A 21,972-nucleotide genomic window follows, 5' to 3' on the forward strand; every position below is an offset into this window, starting at 1 on the left:
CAGCATGCTTTAAAGAATACAGCCAAAGTGGTATGGGTATCTTCGTATATTGGAGTAATTTAATGGAACAGTGAGGGAACTGTTTGAAAATGCAAGTTTTAAAATGGAAAATTTCAAATGGGATCTTCAATCCATCAACACGTGTGCAAGTAGCAAGTCTGACATGGTGCTCCATTATATTACAAATGAGAGATACCCATTAGGTTCAGGCACTATGTAATGCACTATCTAGCCAAGGTCAAACAAATAATGCCTTAAATACATTGTATAGAAAGCTAAAAAAAAAATGGTCAAAAAAAGGCTAAAGGTGTCTAGCTTTCTGCAAAAAAATGAAGAAAATAGACCTTTGATTAATTAAATGGAAAAGCATAGCAATAACATGGATATCCTTAAAACAAACTTCATATCAACCCATTGGTTCTTGATCCAGAAATGAATAAGCACATCATCAAAATGTCAATGAACTGCAAGGCCAAAACTCCTGGGGCACTTAGTACAAAAATGCAGTTATGAAGGGTAGTGTGCAAAATTGTGAGTCAAGGTTTCCTGGTTAAGCCAGGGCAATTGAACTTTGCAAACGGGGAAAGTTCCAGGTTTATTCCTTAGATCTTGCTGAGATAGAGGTGCTGCGACTGGCCTTAGAGCCCTGGGTTAAGGAGAACATTTTTGACTATCCAGTCACCTCTGCTGGAATTCAGGATGTGTGAAGGTCAGGTGAAAGCTGAATCAGGCTTGATGAGCCTTGTGGTCAAACAGGGCTCACTATCTTACCATGAACAGCAGGGAGTTGTGTGAAATGCTGCAAAGAGCACTTGAAAACCATGAAATTGTATGCCAACAAGGTGTTAATGCCTTCAGAGGGGAACAAAATCACATGAAACATAAATGAAATACACTACTGCCTTTAGAAATACAAAGTGCCACTTCACACTGAGTCTCGATGGCAAATACAAATGGTTGCTTCTTTTGGTGCAAGCTGGTCTTTATACTTCTGTGTCAACTTCCAACAGAAAAAAAATCACTGGACCCAAATCCACCAACAATCACAATACATATTGTTGAACTTCCAACTGTAAAGCATATAATATTGGTGACTGCCTTTCTGAACACAGGCCTCGGTCCATGTAAACTTAGGTAAACAGAGATTCACTGAATTGCATTGGCAGTGCGCCATAGTTGTCGCCAGCATTTACGAACATACCCATCTCATTCGGTAATCTGCTGCCGAGGATTTTGTTATGTTCTTGCAGGTGCAAGGTCATTTCTTCCCGTGACACGCTCGAGTACGGACACTGCATGCAGCTATATCGACCCCTGGTATGCTCCCATACAATTCTGCTGTTTGCAGATTGAGCTGCAAGAGAGGTAATAAACAACGCTTGGTCAGAATTTATCAACAAGAAGTGCATTTTATAAATTCACCTGAAAACAAAACCACTTCTGCTGTTAAAATACGGTGATGAGTCAACACAAGCATTACACCCTTAGTCACAATGAATCTGAATTTAAAAGTGTTGGGTATCAAGAACTAAACTTGACCCGTATGTTTTTATTTCAGCTGCACACGGGACTTCCACTCCTCACTCGGGAGGAAAATCCACCTGAGGGGGCTGCTGAGCAATCTTGATTGGCTGGCAGCTCAGTAGTCCCAACAGTGCCTGTAGCGCAGTGGCCAGGACTGGGAAGGACCAGTGCAGGTAGGGCAGGTGAGGCCCAAGAGGTTTTGGGGGAGAGGGAGGTAAGATTTTGATGGAGACACGTTGGCGGAGGGTGTAAAAGTGGCCAGAGGGAGCACCTGCATGAGTCAAACCTTGTTTGGGGGGGAAGGTGGGGGGGGGGCGCCTGATGTGGCAAGGAGGCCATTGAAGGAGGCACACCCCTCCCCCCCCAATCTTTCTATCCGAGGCCTAAGCAGTGAGACTTTCCGGCCTTCCTCACTTGGAACTCCTCCCATTAGCCTGAAAATTGAGGATGGACAGGAATCGGCCCTTAAGTGGTCATTAATTGACCATTTATAGACCTCAGTTGGGACAAGGGCAGGCCTTGGCCTCACCTGTGCCACCTAAAATTGTGGAGAGGTCGGAGTGAGCGGGAGGGCAGTGGGAAGGCCATTCATGGAATTTTGCGGGATCCCCCCTCTCCCCCCCCACCATCACTTGCAAACCTGCCGGTGGGGGAGCGTAAAATTCAGTCCACAGATTTAAGGTTTTGGGCACGAGACAAGGGAGGGACTTGAGGGAGAACTTTTGGATTTGGAACTTGTTGCCTTCGAAGGTGCTGAAAGCGGAGACGATCAATGATTTCAATTGGATAGGCATTTGTAGGCAAAAGATTTACAGGGCTATGGGGATAGAGTGGGGCAGGAGGGCTAACTCGATTGGCTGAATGGCCTCCTCCTGTGCCATTATGACGCTAAAATCTAATATAGAACAAACAGCACGAGACTCATTTCAAGTTGATCATTTTCTCACTACAAGTGAATAATTCAGATCAGCAAGATCAATGGAGTATTGGAAAGAAAATGAAAAATATCAAGGAAGTGAGCAGAAAAAAATAACAAAAACTTGCTCAGGAATTAAACTACTTGTGCCCAATATTTTTCAATAAAACTGTATTTTTCCCTCATAAATTCCAAAGAATGTGATTACATTAGAGGATAATTTATTATGGAGAAAAACAGGCATTTTTTCAGTTTTCTTTTTAAGATTGACCTTCCTGTAAATCTAGTTGGCAAATTGTGGTTTTCACCAGGAATTTAGCATTCATCATCAAAAAAACTGACAGCAAAATGAGATATACAATTTCCTTTGAAAAGTTAAAAAAGTAGATTATAAGATTAAAATACACTTTACCCGCACTCTTCCTCCAGACTGCGTTGGAGAATGGTAGACTTTCGGAAGGAACATAAGACCTGAGGCGTGGCTGTGTGGCACCTTGGGCGAGGCTGTAAGGTGCTGGATGCATGTATGGAATGAAGGGCCCGGGCACTGGAGTGTGGGCTTGGCTAGGAAACCTGCTTAGACTGGGTGTGGCAAACAGAGATGGCTCCAGCAGTGAAAATGAATGTGGGGTTGTTGAGACTAATGGCATGGAATTTAGTGAAGGGTGAAGAGTTGGTAAGGGATTTGGGAGTGGCGTGAGTGACCTTGAACTTGTTGCCTTGCTGATGCTGTCCATGCTTGCCACATTGCTATCCTTTTCAAGTTGCTTGATAACACTTTGAAATTTCACTGGCTCCACAGAGACCGGCTGTCTAATCAAAGGATCTGATTCACTGGCAGGCAAAGGGCTGGGACACTGCTTCGCTACCTTCTGTGGCAGAGTATGTGTCACAGTGTTAAAACAAATATGCATATGTTTGAAAAGAGATCGATGTGTTCGAAAACGTAGTTTACATCCTTCACATCTGCAAAACAAATAATTTCAAAAATTAATTTTTGATGCTTGGCACCTTTCAAGGTTTTTAAACCCAGCAGTATTTAAAAAAAAATGCTTAAAAAAATTTAATGAAGGAGCCACAGCTCAATGTGGCACTCTCTTTTCAGAATCGGAAAGTTGTGGGTTTGAGTGCCATTCCAGATACTTGAGCACATAAAAATAGGCTGATGCAGCACTGAGGGAGTGTTGTACTGTCAGAAGTGGCATCTTTTGGATTAAAATCCAGGCCCTGTCTGTCCATTCAGGTGGGCATAAATGAGCCCACAACACTATTTCAAAGGGCAGGGAGCTCTTCATAGTGTCGTGACCAATATTTATCCCTTAATCAACACCAACAAAGTAAGATTGTCTGGTCATCTATCTCATTGCTGGTCATGGGACTGTGCTGCTTGCAAAATGGCTGCTGCATTTCCTAACATTACAACAGCAACTACATTTCAAAAGTAATTCATTAGTTTTGAAACATTGAGGTTATGAACATGCTAAAATTCCATGCCTAACTCTCCAGCCAAAGGGTGACAATCTATTCTCAGAACTTTGCTACAGCAATAAAGCAGAAGAAAGAAATGAGTATAACTGAAACTGCCTTGTCCCTGTAGATGAATATAGACCATGGCACCATGTCATTCATTGGAGATCAAGATTCATTTTGTACTGCCAAAAATGCAGGCACAGAAAAACCATTGCTTATAGACCATCAGGACGGTGTAAACAGTCTAACTTTGTTACAAATTTTAAAGTTCACTTTGGCTTGAACAATTGGATTATTGACATAAGATTTCCTCAGGGGCAATGCATAAACGTCCTCAAAGCCAATTAAAAACCGTAAATGTTTGCCTATTGGTTCAGTGGCGGGATCACTGATGTATATGGACCCCAGGCTCTGTGCTGAGTAATTGATCTCAGTCAGGATAACAACAAAAGTGCCACACCTGACCTCAGGATAAGGCATTTCCTTTTCTTATTTAGTACACGTATTTTAACAAATCCCTGCCATTTAGGTCTGCCTCTGAAAAATTATTAGAAGATAACTGAATCATGTCTCTAAGGAATGGGGTCCCTGTTCCTTCATCTTTGGAAGATATATAATTTCTAACAATTATTTCGTCAGTGTAGTGGTTTGGTAGTGCAGAACAGAATGATCCTTAATCGCCAATAAATGGCCTGGAGCCATCAACCCCACAGAGGGCAGATCAGTCTCAGCTTCTCTCATTCTCTCTCTCATGGTTCATTGATGTGGCAAAGATCTGGGAACAGGTGGTCACCCCTTGGCTGAAGAGATAGTCTTAGAAAGAAGACAGGAAGACATGTATTTATGCAGTGCTATATAAATGACGTCTCAAAGCGATTTATAGCCAACAAAATGCTTTACGACAGTAACTACACTTCAAGATGTAGGACACACAGCAGGCAGTATCCGTACAACGAGCTGTCACAACAGCAATATAATAATAACCAGATAACATTTTTTTGCAATATTGATTGAGGGACCAGGACAAAAAAGTTAACTCAAAGCAAAATTGAGCCTGCATTTACACAGCCCCATTGCGCAGAGTTAGGTCAGGCTAACATAATTCACCTACTTTCTGCAGTGGATGGAAAAATCCAATGGAAGCTAATAACTCAAAGCTACCTGAAGTCACCCCTTTCTGGCTGCTGGGATGCCACACCAACCTCTGAATTAGTTGTTATCAGTGCAGCAGCTGGGGGTTTGGGGCAGCTTCAACTGGCTGTTTGCACAGTTAATAACTACAGCACACAATTGGAAAGTGAAGACTTCAGGAAGCTTCATTCAGCTGATTGGAGGCTTTGGTCAGTTTTGCTTTCTGACTGCCTTCCATAATTATCAACAGTGTGAACAGCTGAATCAAATGTTCAGGCAATTTCACTGTACCTGAAATCAGGAGTTTTTTCAAATCGGTAACTATAGGGCAAATACTTACTGAATGACAAAATAGCTGACATGCTTATTTTCAATGATGCGTTTGTAGCTGAGACCTATAGCAATGACAAACAGCTAGTAGTGTTGTCAGATTTAATGGTGGGCATTTGTATTGCACTTTCATGACCTTGACAGGTTTGGTATTGAACAGGAGTGATGAGACTCCCACCTGCAAGATGGGTCTCACATTCTGGTGAGGTTGGGTGCCAACTTCAAGGCATTCCACAGTAGTCATTATGTAATTTCACAGCTGGAACTGGCAAGCAAATTCTACATTTACTTTTAAACTGGATGTACATGTGTTGAGACTAATGCAGTCGGGCCTAATGGTCAACTTACTTGAAGTACCGGTTAGGTTTGTGATGGACTCTCATGTGATTCATCAGATGATGCATACTAGAGAAAGACTCTTTACAGTCATTGGTACAACATTCATACACTTTCCCTGAAAGGAAAACAGAGTCAGACACAGGTAGCACATGTAGTAATTGTATTAGCATCACAACATATTAATTTTATAACTCATGTAGAACAAACTCAAGCCTGTTACTATAGTAACCACCAAATCTAGGGTCAGTAATGGTGATTACCAGCTAATTTGGTAGAAGAATTCATTGATGAGAAACTGAGCTGCAATTGAATTTTAGTATGAATTGAGATTTGAAAATTATTAAAAAGGAAATTTTTCTTACCCGACTCCAAGTTGGGCCATGTCTTTAAAACATGGGGCAGAATTTTGCCGTCGGCGAGCAGGGGGCGGGGCCCGCTCGCCGACGCGTAAAATGACGCGGGATGATGTCAGGCGGAACCCCCAACGTCACCGCGCCCCATTTAAATTTTCAGGAAGGCAGGGGCACAGCAAAATCAGCTGTGGGCCCGCTGACCTTTCAATGGCCAATTGAGGCCATTGACAGGATCATTGAACCAACTAAAGGACCTGCCTGTCCAGCCTTAAGGTTGGTGGGCGGGCCAGGAGCCCTGGCGGCAAATAGAGAAAAGATGAAATCTCATCCAGTGGCGGGATGAGGCTTCATGCAGGGTTTTAAAATTTTAATAAAGTTATTCTGTAAATTATGAACATGTCCCAACTCATGTGACATTATCACATGAGAGGGACGTGCAAGGGATTTTTTTGGTCTATTTTTAATATTTTTTCCAGGCGATTTCCCTGAGGCTAAGTGCAGCCTCAGGGAGATGTGCGCTCTTTCGTGCGCATACGTGAAAGAGCGCACTCTCGCTTTTAGGGAATTCCCCCCCCCGCCCGCACAGGGAGTGCCTAGCGCTTTCCACCAGACGTCATGCTGGGTGGGCCTTAATTGGCCCGCCCACGTAAAATAGTGGCGGGGCCCGCTTCTCCGGGGGGGGATTGGCTCCCCACCTGCCGGAGATTGGGTTGGGCCCGCCCCCGCCCCCGCCCACCCGACAGGCAGAAAATTCTGCCCATGGTTTTATACAACTGAGCTAATAATATAACAGTCAGTTATTGAAAAAAATGTTTCTGTTGAAATATTTTAAAAGCATCTCCTAGTTAGTTGATTATTAACTAAGGATTGCTGTTGGGATGCTAATTGTTCAGGATATTTATTAATGATCATATTGGCAAAACCAAATTATTATGGGAAAGCAGGATGTACGGATAATGGGACATGATATTTGGGATATGTAACAGATTTACATACAAAGACAGGAACAGGCCATTATTCCCAACCAGTCTGTGTTGGTGTTTATCCTCTACACCAGCAGTAGTCTCAATCCAATGCGGTCACTTTGTTCCATAGCATCATGTCCCTTTCCTTCAACTGCCTATCTAACTTATATTTAAATACTGACTTTCTCTTGACTTCAGTCACTAATTCTGGTAGTGCATTCTATAGGCTCACAACCCTGTGTAAAAATGGTTTTCCTGTTCTCTATTATAAACGCCTCACATTTAATCTTTGATCTGTCCCTCAAACACTGGAGTCAGTCTGCTTCTGCCCCACCCCATCGTATCTCTAAACAATTCAAATCAAATCACAGTCTCCTCTGTTCCAATGACAATGACAACAGCCCAATGTTGAGTCCTTTCATACTTGCCTTGGCTCAAATAGCAGCACTCTCACTAAATCAGAAGGCTGTGGGTTCAAGCTCCACTCAAGAGACATTGGCCAGGATTTTATGCCTCGCGGACAGGCGTGCATGGGTGTGAAATCGCGCAAGATGACGTCGGGTGAGTGCCCCGACATCGATGCGTATGCGTGATATTTCGTTTGGCCGGCGCACAAAAGTCGGAAGATTGCCTGCCAACAATTAAGTGGGCAATTAAGCCCGTCAACAGCAATTTTTCATGGCCCGTCCAACCTTATGGTTGGCGACGGGCCAATCAGCCATGCGGCCTTTACATTCTTGATGAAACTTCATTCAAGGGCGGGATGAAATCTGTGTTAGGATTTAAAATATAAAGAAATATCTGGGGACTGTTTATTTATGAGGTATGCTTTCTGGTACTTGATTGTGCTGCACGGACATTCTTTGCAGCATTTTTGGGCTCTCCTTTATTATTTGGAGGTCCGCAGCTCCCTGAGGCATCTGTTTGCCTTCAGGGAGCTCACTGGAAGCGCTCACCAGCGCCCGCAGTGATATCAGCGCCCGCCCTCTTCCTGGCCCCATCGGCAGTGCTGAGCCTTTCTCCGGGTGCATTTCACGCTGGCTGGTCATTAATTGGCCAGCGTAAGATCGTGGTCGGGGCCGATCGCAGGCGGAAGTGCATTGAGTCCCCTTCCGGGCCCGCTAATCGCACGTGCCCGATGAGGGAAAAATTCAGGCCATGAGCACACGATCTAGGCTGATACTTCAGTGCAGTACTGTGGAATGCTGCACTGTCTGAGGTGCCATCATCAGATGAGATGTTAAATTGAGGCCCTGCCTCACCCTTCCAAATGGAGCCGAAAAGATCCCGTTGCACTATTTCAAACAAGAACAGTACAGTTCTCCCAGTGTCCCGGACGACATCAACCAACACTTAGCATACATTATCTGGTCAATCTTTCATTGCTGTTTGTGGGTCCTTGCTGTGTGCAAATTGGTTGTCACCTCTCCCTACGTTACAAAATTGACTATACTTCAGAAGTAATTCATTGGCTGTGAAATATTTTGGGACATCCTGGGGCCACGAAAGGTGCTATCTGAATGCAAATCCTACTTCCCCTCCCTTAACTCAGCACTTCATTAAATCTAAAGCATCTGGGTTTCTTGGTCTGGACTAAAGATAAAGATAGAGGGGTGGACAACATCAAAAGTTTACTTTTACTACTGAACTTCTAACTGAATTGCTAATCTCCCTTCATGAGCTAGTCTCGAGTGCTATTATAATCCATTTGATGGTCTGCCTCAAGTGCTCATCTCCCTTACAGGAAGTCAGTGTTTCATGCCTGTAGGTAAGGATTGTGTGTTGTGGATCCTCATGTTCCATGAACTGTGGATCGTCACCACATCTTCCTCTACCACTGCAGGGAGACTCACATCAAACTCTTGATCCAGAAATCACTCTCGCTCCCTGATGTTTCAGATTTTTCCCAACTCATTATTGAAATCTTGAACTCAAGTAATCACAGCTGAAGGAACTTCCTGCTGATATGTTTACCAGAGTTAACATCTGCTAGTGGAAATTCCCACATCCTGCAGGAATCATACATTCCGTTTCCTTCCTGGGCTATCATTAATACGACGTCATAGAAGGAGTTAAGGATAAACTTAACTAAACTATTCTGTTATTTCCGCCACTCCCACCCCTCCAAACTCATACTTTAATAAAAATTTGTTCTGGAAGTACTGTTTCCATCTCATTCTGTTTTAACTGGACACAGCTATTGGGTAGTTAAATGGTAAAAATACTGTGATGCGCAGAGTATGCAGAGTGCACTTTTGGGGCACTAGGCGCCAACACAAATGGAGTCCCACCAGCATGCTGAAGTGAAAAGCAAAATAGCACAGATGCTGGAAATTGGACAGAAAATGAGAAAATGCTGGAAATCCTCAGAGAGAAACAGAATTAATATTTCAGGTCAGTGACCCTTCGTCAGAACTGGGACCTCCAGGAGAACTGTCAGCATTTTATGTTTTTATACTATGTTTAAAAGTCTCTGAAGCAAGCCTCTAAAGAAATCTAAAGCTGAAAATTTTCTGTTAGTGCAATATGGTCCACACTCACTCCTTCTGCAGATACATCGCACTTAGCCAAGTAGTGCAAGTTTTAAAAAAATGATTTGTTCAAGGGATGTGGTGCCACTGGCAAGGACAGTATTTATTGTCTATTCCTAATTGTCCTTGAGAAGGTGGTGGTGAGCTGCCATCTTGAACCGCTGCAGTCCATGTGGCGTAGGTACATTCAGAGTGCTGGAGTTCCAGGTTGTTGGTACATTCCAAGATTGAGGTAACCCCAAGTGTACATGGGGACACTGTGAGGCATACACTGCGTATATGTGTATGTGGATGTGACCAGCCAAGGTCCTGCAGGTGATCTGTGCAAAGTGTTCTGGTTATCTCCCAAAGGCATTTCCAACTAAGATCGCCAGACTCATTAAAACTTTGGCTTTACAGAGGCAGGAAATAGCGGAAGCTCTGACCCTTATTTTTCATTCCTTTCTGGCTACAGGTGTGGTGCTGGAGGGCAGGAGGACTGCTAATACTATGCAAAAACAGAATTACCTGGAAAAACTCAGCAGGTCTGGCAGCATCGGCGGAGAATAAAAGAGTTGACGTTTCGAGTCCTCATGACCCTTCAACAGAACAGAAGTTCTGTTGAAGGGTGATGAGGACTCGAAACGTCAACTCTTTTCTTCTCTGCCGATGCTGCCAGACCTGCTGAGTTTTTCCAGGTAATTCTGTTTTTGTTTTAGATTTCCAGCATCCGCAGTTTTTTGTTTTTATATCTGCTAATACTATGCCCTTGTTTAAAAAAAAAGGGTGAAAGGAATACAGTGAGTAATGTAGGTCAGTCAGCCAAAACTCTGTGGTGGGCAAATTATTGGAAACATTTTGAGAGACTGTGAAGTTTCACTTAGAAAGAAACAAGAGGACAACCAGCATGGATGTATTATGGGATGGTCGTGTCTGACTAACTTGATTGAATTTTTTGAAGCAACAAGGTGGGTTGATAAGGATAGTGTGTCTGATGTAGTTTACACAGATTTTATCAAGGTTTTTTTGACAAGGTCCCACATGACAGCCTGGCCAGAAAAGTAAAAGCCCATGAGATCCAAGGCGGCAAGTTGGATCTAAAATTGGTTCAGTGGCAGGAAACAAAGGGTAGTGGTCACAGGAAGTCTGCTTCCAGTGGGGTTTGCAGGGCACAGTATGAAGTCCCCTGTTTTTCATGGGGTTATATATCAATGATTTAGACCTAAGTGTAGGGGACATGTTGAAGAAACTTGCAGAGAAAAGAAAAATGGGCTGTGGGATTTAGCGAGGAAAAAAGCTGCGGACTGCAGGACTGGTCAGGTGAGCAGAAAAGTAGCAAATGGAATTCAGTCTGGAGGAGTGCGAGGTAATGCGTTTTGAGGCGGCAAACAAGGCAAGGGAATACACAAATGATAGAATATCGAGAGGTGTAGAGGAACAGGAGGACCTGGGAGCAGGGCCAGGGAGAGAAATGATGGACCCTGGTGCTCCTCCTGTATCTGGGCCCCTAATTCTTCCACCTGCCAGCACCCCCCCCACCTTTAACCTGCCCCCTCAAATCCTTTAAGTGTCCAGAATTGGAAACCATAGTCACAGTGGGGTTGAACTGTTTTATATAGGATTAGCAAAACTTCTTGCCTTTGGTATTGTATGCTTCCATTTAGAAAGTCCATTGAAAACTCAGTTTTCAGTATGATACACTTTATAAATATGGCTTTGTCACACAATTATGTTGTAATGTGGGTTCTTTGGGAGATCCTGAGACTTGTATATTTAAACACGAACCCTTTATTGTTAACCTTTAACTATTTACAGATCCCAGGTTATTGTCATGCTTGGTGCTGTTAACTCCATGCAGGAAGGTTCCAGAGTATTCTCTCTAGACTGTTCTCTCAGTTTATTGCCACATGACTCTATACACAATACTGTGGGCGGTGCTATTCTCCAATCCCATGTTAATCTTTGCTCTGCTGAGCATCTTTACATTACAATCACATGCAGGTACATGCAACAAATTACACACAACTTGGTTGTTCATATTATGAAACCATCTCTGCTTCTTTGAACCACGCCCTGTGCAATATTCAGACCGCAACATCTAAAAGACTTGAACCTCACAAGCACTGTAAACAACAATCCTACATACAAATGAGAATATCTTGAACTAACATGTTCTATTGGCGCATAACTCCTGGATTCGCTTCCAAGTTTAAAAGTTGCAAGTCCTGCCAGCAAATTAGCACCAACCAATGTTAACAGAAAAATTACATTTTGCATTGAATGATAAAATTTTTCTCATTTTAAATTTGAAAATGACCACACTCAAATGCCCAGCATGGAGCATATAATGGGAGAGCAAAGTACAGCAGATGCTGGAAATCTCAAATATAAATAGAAAATGCTAGAAATACTCAGCAGGCCAGGCAGCATCTATGGAGAGAGAAACAGAGTTAATGCTTCAGGTCCACGATATGTTCTAATTCTGACGAAGGGTCACTGACCTCTGTTTCTCTCTGAACAGATGCTGCCAGACATGCTGAGCATTTCCAACAGTTCCTGTTTCTTATGGAGCAAAATTTAACCCCTTTTGCCAACCCTCCAAAAAGCAATCAGACTTCTGTTGAGTCTCATTCCCCTTCAGCAAGAAACACAGCAGCAGCTGCCCGAGATCTGGTTTGGCAACAACATTAAGCATGAATTTCAAGAAAAAAGTTAAGGTATGAAGAAAACATATGCATCTTGCTGAGCAAAAATATCAATGTCAAAGCAATAAATTGATCATTTAAAAAATAGAAATGAATAAAGATAATCATTAAAAAATGCCAAACAGCAGAGCTCACTAATAAAACCTCTTTTGCCTTTTCACCTAAGAAGCAGAGCTAGAGAGAGACGCACTAGGCCCCAAGGCTTGGTCACCAGTTAAGGGGGAGTGAACCGGGGCCGAGCTAAGGAGTAAGGTTTAACTAATGCCAACCTTGCATTTGCCTCTGGTAGAATTAATATGGAAATAGGAGTTGGACGCAGGTTGGCTTTCAGCCTGGGTTTTCCTCCTCTTCCTGGCAGGTGTGAATAGGTTTTTGGAGAGGGCGGGGGACGGGCGTGTGTGTGTGTGTGTGTATAAATACGCACGTACGTGCGCGTCTTCAGTTCACTCCCAGTCTCAGGGTTCTCACCCTCTCACTCAATTTCGAAGGAGGACAGAGGGATTGTCCCCACCACTGGAATTACACCTCATGTTGTCAAAGCCCCAACACCACAGCCACGACCAGAGACATATTCGGAAATATAGATCCCACCCCCAAGGCCACATGATCAACGCATTAGAAAATGGCAGGATGTGCTGCCACAGAGCCCCAGGCCAGGCTGCAGTGAAAATAAACCGGGGGACACAGAAACATGGCACACAACCTGATACCCAAACGGTCATCAATTATTGGTCGGGAACCTGCCTCATCATATTGACGAGAAGGAGCTGAAAGAATTTTTCACAGGATACAGCAATGTGGTGGAACTCCGTATTAACACAAAAGTAATGGCTAGAGGGGCTTGGGAAGGGCCTGGCACAGGGACCAGTTCCCACACGCCATTGAGGGAGGGGTGGTCGGGAAGGGCTGGAAGAGAGGCAGAGGCAGACAGCTTTAAATCTCAAAATAGCCTAAGCCCCAGCAGTTTGTTCCAGTGAATTGAGGATTTTAAATAGAGAATTCGAGCCTGAAGAGGAATCCACTTGCATCCACTTTCACAGAGGAAAGGAGGTGGGGGGGTGGTGGGTTGGGGTTTGGTGTGAGGGGTACCTGCTTCAAAACAATTGTCAGCAACCCGCTTGCACTCCAGCCAGGTCTGAAGATTAACTCCATGACAACCAGGCCCAAAGAGAAACCCACAAGGTGAGAAAGGAATCTGACGCATCCTACTACATGACAAACAAATCACTGGTCAATTAGCCTGTCAATCGGGATGGTCTATGTTCAAACTGGTTGCTTTGGATACCGACCATCCACATTGACAGGTCACTTGGCCAATGAGTCGGGCCCCCAGAGACATGGGCTCTGGTGATTAGGACCTTCTGCACCTGCCCCTCCCGGCCCTGCCTGGAAGTGCATGTCCACAGATCCTAAAGGCAGCACGATAAGGTAGATAAGACAGTTAAGAAGGCATAAGGGATACTTCCCTTTATTAGCTAAGGCATAGTATACAAGAGCAGGGAGATTCTGTTGGAACTGAATAAAACACTAGTTAAAACACAGCTAGAGTACCCTGTGCAGTGCTCTGGGAACTTTATCCTAGTTACAATCAAAACAATAAAACAAAAAAAACCAGCCCTTTAGCCCTCACCCCTCCTCACCCCCAACACGTTCCGTATGCCCCACCCATGCCAACTCTTGCCACCTTGCGTCCTCACCCACCATGGCCTGTAAGTTCAACTTTGATTATAACCACTTGGAGCCTTCAAAGAGATTAGTTGTTTTTTTCAAGTGGGGCTATGAATACAAATGTATGGTTTATAAGGGATTAAGTACTTGAAGGGATTTAAATGGTATCAATGACAGTGTTTTTTAAAACAGTGAAGGCTGAAATAGACACTTAGAAAATTAATTTGAAATTTAATTTTATTTCTTACCATGGCTTCATGGCTCCCATACCCTCCATGCCACCCTATGTTCCTCTAGCCACACATGGTCCCTTATAGCCTCCATGCGAACCTATGCCCCTCTACCCACCCATGGTACCTCATATCCCCTGCCAACCAATGCCCCCACCCATCAGCCTTTGCCCTTACACCCTCTATGCGAACTCACCCGGTATCCACCATAAGCAGACCTCAGCTGCCTCTGCGAACCACAGATGTGCAAAATACAACCCACCCCAGTTCCCCTTGCCCCCTGGCGAAAATGGTGGGTGCCGAGCTCAGGGGCAGGGCTTCTGGAATCAGAGCACCAGCGTGATTTTGGCTAAGGCGCAAAGCCCTTCTGACTTTACTAAAATTCAGGCCTGAAGTTTGCATACAGGAACTTCAATTAAGTGACAGGTTACCTTGGAGTCACTTCAACACCAAAGAGGATAGTTATTGGTTGGTCCATTGTCAACTCAAGTGTGGGTTGGCAGTGGAGTACTAAAGGCAATGGTATTACATAATCAAGGATTAATCATTAAATAAATGGCCCAGGAACAATGAAATTATTAGCCACCAGATCATAGAATCTTCAATACAGGTGGCTATTGGGCCCATCACACTTGTGCTGGCTCATTACTTACAGCTACACTCCTTTCCTTTTCTAATACCCTTAAAATAATTATTTATCCACTTCTCTTAAAAGCTATTGTGGATTCTGCTGTCCCTGTTAAGCTGTTCCATGTCCAAAAATTCCTCTTTAAAAAAAGTGTAATTTTTCTAACCTTCCTCTACATTCTTTTGATTGTAATTTTTTTAAACTTCTTCAGTTATCAACTGGCCAGCCACTGAAAATAAGCTTCTTCCCCACTATCTAAACTCCTCAACTTTGAATTCCTGACTATATTCTCAACCTTCTCTGTACTAATTTATAAAGGAAACAAAACATAATGGAATATAAACAGATCAAAGGGTACAATCAACAATAATATGGGTAAACTGCGCAGCAACAAATATTTATGTCCAGTATGGGTCATTACTCTGACGAACTAAACACAGAGGGGAAATAATAGAGAAGGACAGCTGGATGACATGCCTTATACCAGAAAGCGATGAAGAGGCATCAAGGGAATTTCATCCTGGGGTAGAAGGAAGACAACAACAAGGAAATGTTGATTGAAAGGAAAGACACTCCCAAGTTCTTCAACTTCTGAAGGCAATTAGCCGATCAAATTATGGAAACTGTTAAAATTAACACAATTTTTGGCCTACATGGGAGGAAACCTTAGCCTGAACAGACTGATATTTAACACAATGGTTGAAGAAATCGAGAAGGACTCTCCTGTTTAACTGGAGCAGTCTTGCAGGCTTGGATTGGAGATGAAAATCGAAAAACTGTCTTGTACACCAACTTAAATAACTGACCAAATGCTTTACCCCCTCCATGTTCTTTAACAGGTTGAGGTCTCATGGTGCAGTAGGTAGAGTCCCTGCCTCCGAGTTAGAAGCTCCAGTTCAAGTCCCACTTCAGGACTTGACGGCCAAGGAAGGTGCGCTCATAGCTCAGTCAAACAAGGTGAGTATCAACCTACAAATCCTTCTATCACACACCAATAACAGGTGGTAAGAGTGGGAGAGATTCCTGGTCAGCCATGTGATGGAAAGATAAGGAGGGTCCATCACTATCTATAGCTCCAGGCTACAACATGCATATAAAGAAGTGCAAGTTGCTTGGGGGAATGGGGGATGTGGTTAGCTCAGTTGGCTGAACGGATCAGATTGGTGCCAACAGGATGGGGTTCAGTCCCCATTCTGGCTGGGGTGGATTCGGGACCTGCCTCCTTCACGTACCTGTGGTGGAGATCACGTTGCTGTGGGTTGAACCTACCTTCAGGCTGAGAACTTAAGAAGAAAAATATTCTTCACCAGCATTGAACTAACCCATCATCACATAATGCTGACTATCATTACAGGAGCCCATAACTGGCCAGAAACTATTGCAATTAAGCACCATGTTCTGAATCAAATTTGAAAAGGCTGATGGAAATTGTATCTTCTAGATTTGCACGTGTGTGTGTTTTTAAAAAAAGCCTTAGAACCTCAAGAAAATGGAGACAAAAAGACTGGTTTAATACCGCAGCAGACTCCTGTATGGTATATAGTTTGCTTGATTGAGTTAATTTAAAGAGTAATTATTGAGTAAGCATACATCAGATTTTCAGACAATAGAAGAAGGTCAAAAGTAAAAAAAAATTGAGATGTGGCCACAATTTACATGAATGGTCAGAAACTATGAATATTCATATTAAGATTATAAAGACTGAAAATAGCCCAGGGCTCAGTATAGTTGAATTTTCTACTTCCTAGTCTTATCCGCCCCCTGCTGTAATGTTACCTATAATACAAAGCATCTAAGGCAGTTTTTCTTTTTAACAAAATAATCAATGCAGTTATTCAATTTAATTTACACCCTTCATGTATGAGAGAAAAAAAATTCATTGGTAAAATCCAAAAAAGGTTCACTCTCATTCTTAAGCTTTTTAAAAATTATTTTCTTCTTTATTTCCCCAATTCCAAATTGCACCATGAAAAAAATAGGAGAGTCAGCTCTTCCTAAGCTTCCACCAGTGGCATTTCTATAGCATGTCATTAGAAGATGCAAGCAGCTATAAACTAACATATCATTTATTCAAAATGGAGCAGGTAAGTGAATTTTATTCAGCACAAGAGATTTAACTTGTGAATTTACAAATTTTACTATACTACATCATGTCTAACCAAAATAATGGCTCTTGCCTGGGTTCTCTCTCTCAATGAAGCAGATGCTCATTTCTTACTTGTTAAAGCCCCACCAACACAAGAGTAATTGACAGCACTTCCCAAGTCTAACTGGTTGAGGCAGGGGTAGTCCAATATAAACCAGTAATTGGAACACCTAATCACACAGCTTTCCATCAAAAGGATGATAAAGAATCAGTGGCCTTCACAGACCTAACCTATCTCTTCATCTTGAACTCAAAAGAATCAATATCCTAGATGAGGTCCAATTCCCTGGTCTGTACCAGCGAACCTGAAAAGACTCATGACAATAGATCAAAACAACAGAAGACATTAAACAGACTATTTCCTTTGTCTGGCTGTTATTTTTAGTCAAGTTTATAGGATGTTTGGGAACCAAATGGGATTATTGAATAAATGTAAACAATCAATGTATTCAACTACTTTTCACCAGGAAGGGCAGCTACTCATTTACATCTACATAGCCCATACAGACAAATCTTCAAGGTTTAGCTGCTAACTCCCTGTCCAACTGTGTGGACCCAGGTTTTCATCCCCTCAGGCATTGCAGGCGAGAATTCAAATCAATAATAATCTAATAGCCAAAAATATAAACTTTCCACCCACAGAAAGCACGCAAAATTAAACTACTTTTGGAGTCACTCAGCCAAACTGGCAAGGTGCCCAAAAATAATCAACAAACCCCAAATTAGGCCAAGGCTTTGCCATTAACTGTGATCACAGTTACCAGCCTATACATGTTTGTGTTTTTTAAAAATAACTTGTTCATGGGATCTGGGTGTCATTGGCAAACCCAGCCCATTCTTCATTGCCCTCGAGAAGTTGATGGCACCTTGCTGCAGTCCACGTGTGTAGGTACGCCCACAGTGCTGTTTGGGAGCCAGTTCCAGAATTTTTGACCTAACAACAGTGAAGAAACAACAATATAGTTCTAAGTCAGGATGGTGTGTAACTTGGAGGGGAACTTGCAGGTGGTGGTGTTCCCATGCATCTGTTGTCCTTGTCCTTTTATGTGAGAGAGATTGCGAGTTTGGAAGACATTGTCGAAGGAGCCTTGGTGAGTTGCTGCAGTATACTTTGTAGATGGTACACATGCTGCCAAGGTGTGCCAGAGATGGAGGGAGTGAACATTTAAGGTGCTGGGTGGGGTAACAAATCAAGTGGGCTGCTTTACCCTGGATGCTGTCAAGCTTCGAGTGTTGCTGGAGTTACACTCATCCTGGCAAGTGAAGAGTATTCCATCACACTCCTGACTTGTGCCTTGTAGGTGGTAGACAGGCTTGAGAGTCAGGAGGCAAGTCAGAAGCCCCGGACTCTGCCCTGCTCTTGTAACTTCGGCATTTATGTGGCTCGTCTGTTTAACCTTCTGGTCAATGGGGTAACCTCCAGGATGTTGATAGTGGAGGATTCAATGATGATAATGCCATTGAATGTCAAGGAGGGGATGATTAGATTCTCTCTTGTTGGAGATTGTCATTGCCTGGCACTTGTGTGGCGTGAATGTTACTTGCCACTTTGTCAGTCCAAGCCTGAATGTTATCCAAGTCTTGCTGCATAGACTGATTCATGTATCTTTTCAGCCTCACAAATCATCCAAATACAGACCATAACAAGGAAAGGTCACCATGCCATAAATGTTTAGGTAGACTAAGTTGTCAGAAATATGACCTGCATTAGTTGGAAGTCCAGATAAAAAGGTGATGGCTCATGAGGCACCAAAACTGCCCTTTGTAGGTATGGTAATGCTCCAGTTGAAATCCCCATACAGCAGCAGAGTGCAATACAAATGAGGCTCATATGATAATCTAAGTTACTTCTTAGCACACAGTCAGGATAATGAAGTAATGATTATGTTGTTAAGACCACAAAAGGATTCAAAATTAGTTGGGGGAAGCTGCAACTACCAACCGTGTTGGTAGCTGGTGGATAGTCAGAACAACCTCTGGATATGGAGGCTAGCTGCAAAATAAGAAGGACTTCTCTTGATGAATAAGCAGTCACAGACCACAGTGGTAGGATGTTTAAGGTTGGGTGTGGTAAAGGGTGGTGTCTCTACGTCATTCAAAACCCCCATAAACCTACTTTACAGCACCCGGTGACATGACGAGCAAGGGACATCATTCCATAAGTCCCACCACAACAAATCCTTCAATGGTGGATCAGCTGATGGCTGTGAAGGTGAATGTAAAGTTGCAGCAGGGCCTTGTCCTGATCTTTGCAACCAGGCAATGCCCTACCAAGACAGTGTGGGGCCTGATGTGCAACAGGTTTCCCTCTCTAAAAATCACCACGCACAGATCCTTCTGCAGATGGTAGCATTCATCTAGCCTTTTGGCAACCAGCTCGTGGTGATGGGGGCAGGACTGAGATATCTGGGAGCTTCTAGTCACAACCTGACACAAAGATGACACTTAACAATTAATCGCTCCACTCTTAATCAAGGCAGAAGTGCGGTTCGGAGTTTCTAACTGTGCCTGAGAAGCCCTCTTCAAGATTGGCTCTACACACCCCAATGAAGGAATGGGCTAGAAAAGGTCCCCCAAAAACAACATAGCCTCCAAATGCAGCTGGAAAACTGCAACCAGCAGATCACTCATCAGTGGTCAAGACTCACTAAAACAATCAAGCTAGGATCTCGGAATATCAGATCATTACTGGATAACTCAGAAAGACCCAAGAGACGAACAATGACATTAGTTTGCAAGCTCTGACGCTTGGACATTGATAAAGCTGCCCTTAGTGAGATGCTTGGAGCAAATGAGGAACAAATCAAAGAACATGGAGGCAGCTTTTTTTTAATTCTTTCATGGGATGTGGGCATTGCTGGCGAGGTCAGCATCTGTTGCCCATCCCTAATTGCCCTTGAATTGAGTGGCTTGCTTGGCCATTGCAGAGGGCAGTTAAGAATCAATCACATTACTGTGTGTTTGGAGTCACATGTAGGCCAGACTAGGCAAGGATGGCAGATTTCCTTCCTGAAAGGATACTCACAGACCAGGCGGGTTTTTACAACAATCGATGATAGTTGTCATGGTCACCATTACTGAGGCTAGCTTTATATTCCAGATTTACTAATTGATTTTAAATTCCACCAGCTGCCATGGTGGGATTTGAACCCATGTCCCCATGAGCCTGGGCCTCTGGATTACTTGTCCATTACCACTATACCATCGTCTCCCCCTTCTTTTGGAAGGGGAAATCTCGAGAAGAACTCAGAGGTTACAGAATAGGCTTTGCCATGAGAAACAAGCTGATTCAAAATTATCACTGTTTGCCATCAAAGAAATTGGCAGGCAGGTCAAGCAAGGGAGCCTACGAGGCTGCAGGTTCATAGAAGAGAAGTAGGTTGACATGGTGCACGGGAAAAGATTAGAACAAAGGTTAGGAACTGAAGACTACTAATAATAATTACATCCTGCCACTGATCAACTTTGTTTCTCTCGTCCCCAAGGGTACCACACATTGATTATTCTGAAGCCAAGTTGCTATCTTTTAGCCCCCTCCTAATATTCATTACCTTCCAAGGTGCAACCAGCAAAAATACATATGCCATAAAAATTAAGGGGGGCAAAAACTATTTATTTAGTGGAGAGAGAAACAGTTTTAATGTTTCAGGTTGATGACCTCTTATCAAAACTGGGAAATGTTAAGGGAGGGATGGTGGGAAAAAGAATACAAGAGAATGCCTGTGATAGGGTGGAAGACAAGGGAGATTAAATGACAAAAGAGTTGGCAGTGCAAGGCCAAAGGAAATGTTAATATGACAAGTAAAGATGTGTCTAGAGGAGGTGTTATTGTTGAAACGTTAACTCTGTTTCTCACCCGATAGGTGCTGCCTGACCTGCTGAGTATTTCCAGCGTTTTTGGTTTTTATTTCATACTTCCAGCATCTGCAGTATTTTGCTTTCCTATTTCTTCAGTGCCATATGTAGAAAATGTCTGCTCTAAGCCCCATGCCTCGACTCTCGTGTTTACCCTGCACTCTAATTTCTTTGGCTTGGTGTTTAGAGTAGGACAAGCGAGTCCAGTGGTAGGTACTGTTGGATACTGCAATAGTGTTGTGATGGTTGTGCCCTTGGAGCCGAATGGATGAAAGTGCAGGTACCCTATGCTGCTGCCTTAAGGGACCCTTTTTCACGTATGCCCACATTGCTCAGAACTCAGCTGGATGGCCAGCAATATCTGGAAAGTAGTCCTTAGAGAGACCCCAGCAGCCATTTGCTCCAAATTGCCAAACTGGCAGAAACAGATTCCTGTGGGTGGATGCCAGGTCATAGTTGCTGCCAAGCACAGCAGCCACCTGTCACGGGCTAACAGCTTAGCAGATTCTTCCTTCTGCTCTTCCTCTTTGGGAGTGAATCACCCAGTGCACATTTCTCAAGCTCAATACTTAAATCTCTGGAATGTCACCAAACCTGTTGTCAGGGCAGGGAAATGTTTGCCACAACCTCCTGTAAAATGCCACAGTCCTCAGCCTGGCCTCTTCATCTTGGAAAGAAGCTGCAAGAAGAGAATAATAACAGCAAAGATGATTTACGATGCACCTGCATGACAATGCCAACAGGAATGAAACAACGACAAGATAAGAAAAAGCTGTGCATTGCTCACCTGATTTGTTAGTGTAGCGCCTGTTGCATGGGTTAAGCAACTAATCTTAGGAAGGGCAACAATCAATAGAGTTCCAACTGGGCAATGTCACCTCGTCTCCAAACTTTCCCTCACCAATCATCTCCATAGATTTTCTGCTGAAAATCTCCAGGTTATCTCCTCATTTTTGATTGAGTGGACCACTCTTCTGGTAACTGTGGACCACCATGCCTGTGAGTAGAATGTATCTAAGATTTTAACAATGACCCAAGCACCTAAAATGGCAGTTCAGTGCAAAGATCATCTCCCACTATAACAACGCTTTGAAAGTTAAACTGGCATTTACTCTTTGGAAACTTCATGGTGCAAGATTTTTGCTACAATCCCCACTCCAGCTGTGCCTCACAGTTTCTGTTGCAGCAAGGAGTATCGTGAG

The 21,972-nt window shown here is 43.3% G+C and overlaps 1 protein-coding gene and 1 long non-coding RNA gene across 3 annotated transcripts in view; one reads left to right on the plus strand and one right to left on the minus strand.

The window, feature by feature from the left end:
- Positions 1-305: 305 nt before the first annotated feature.
- znf414 (zinc finger protein 414) overlaps positions 306-21,972 on the minus strand; it is a 29,556-nt gene continuing 7,889 nt past the window's right edge. The window contains exons 3-5 of the mRNA XM_078555847.1: positions 5,720-5,825; positions 2,853-3,406; positions 306-1,354 (exon numbers count right to left, since the gene is read on the minus strand). Of these exons, the coding sequence (XP_078411973.1) occupies positions 1,131-1,354; positions 2,853-3,406; positions 5,720-5,825 (884 nt within the window). The 3' untranslated portion in view covers positions 306-1,130. The remainder of the gene's footprint in view (positions 1,355-2,852; positions 3,407-5,719; positions 5,826-21,972) is intronic.
- The window catches only part of LOC144688856 (uncharacterized), a 72,465-nt gene continuing 59,704 nt past the window's right edge, over positions 9,212-21,972 (plus strand). Inside the window, exons 1-2 of one of the 2 annotated variants that reach the window (XR_013578494.1) lie at positions 9,212-9,422; positions 15,609-15,726. This is a non-coding gene — a long non-coding RNA (uncharacterized LOC144688856). Of the gene's footprint in view, positions 9,423-10,313; positions 10,374-15,608; positions 15,727-21,972 lie in introns of those variants that run through there. The other variant, XR_013578495.1, reaches the window with a different exon arrangement.

Source organism: Cetorhinus maximus, chromosome 13, assembly GCF_964194155.1.
Source record: "Cetorhinus maximus chromosome 13, sCetMax3.hap1.1, whole genome shotgun sequence".
NCBI classification, from domain to species: Eukaryota; Metazoa; Chordata; class Chondrichthyes; order Lamniformes; family Cetorhinidae; genus Cetorhinus; species Cetorhinus maximus.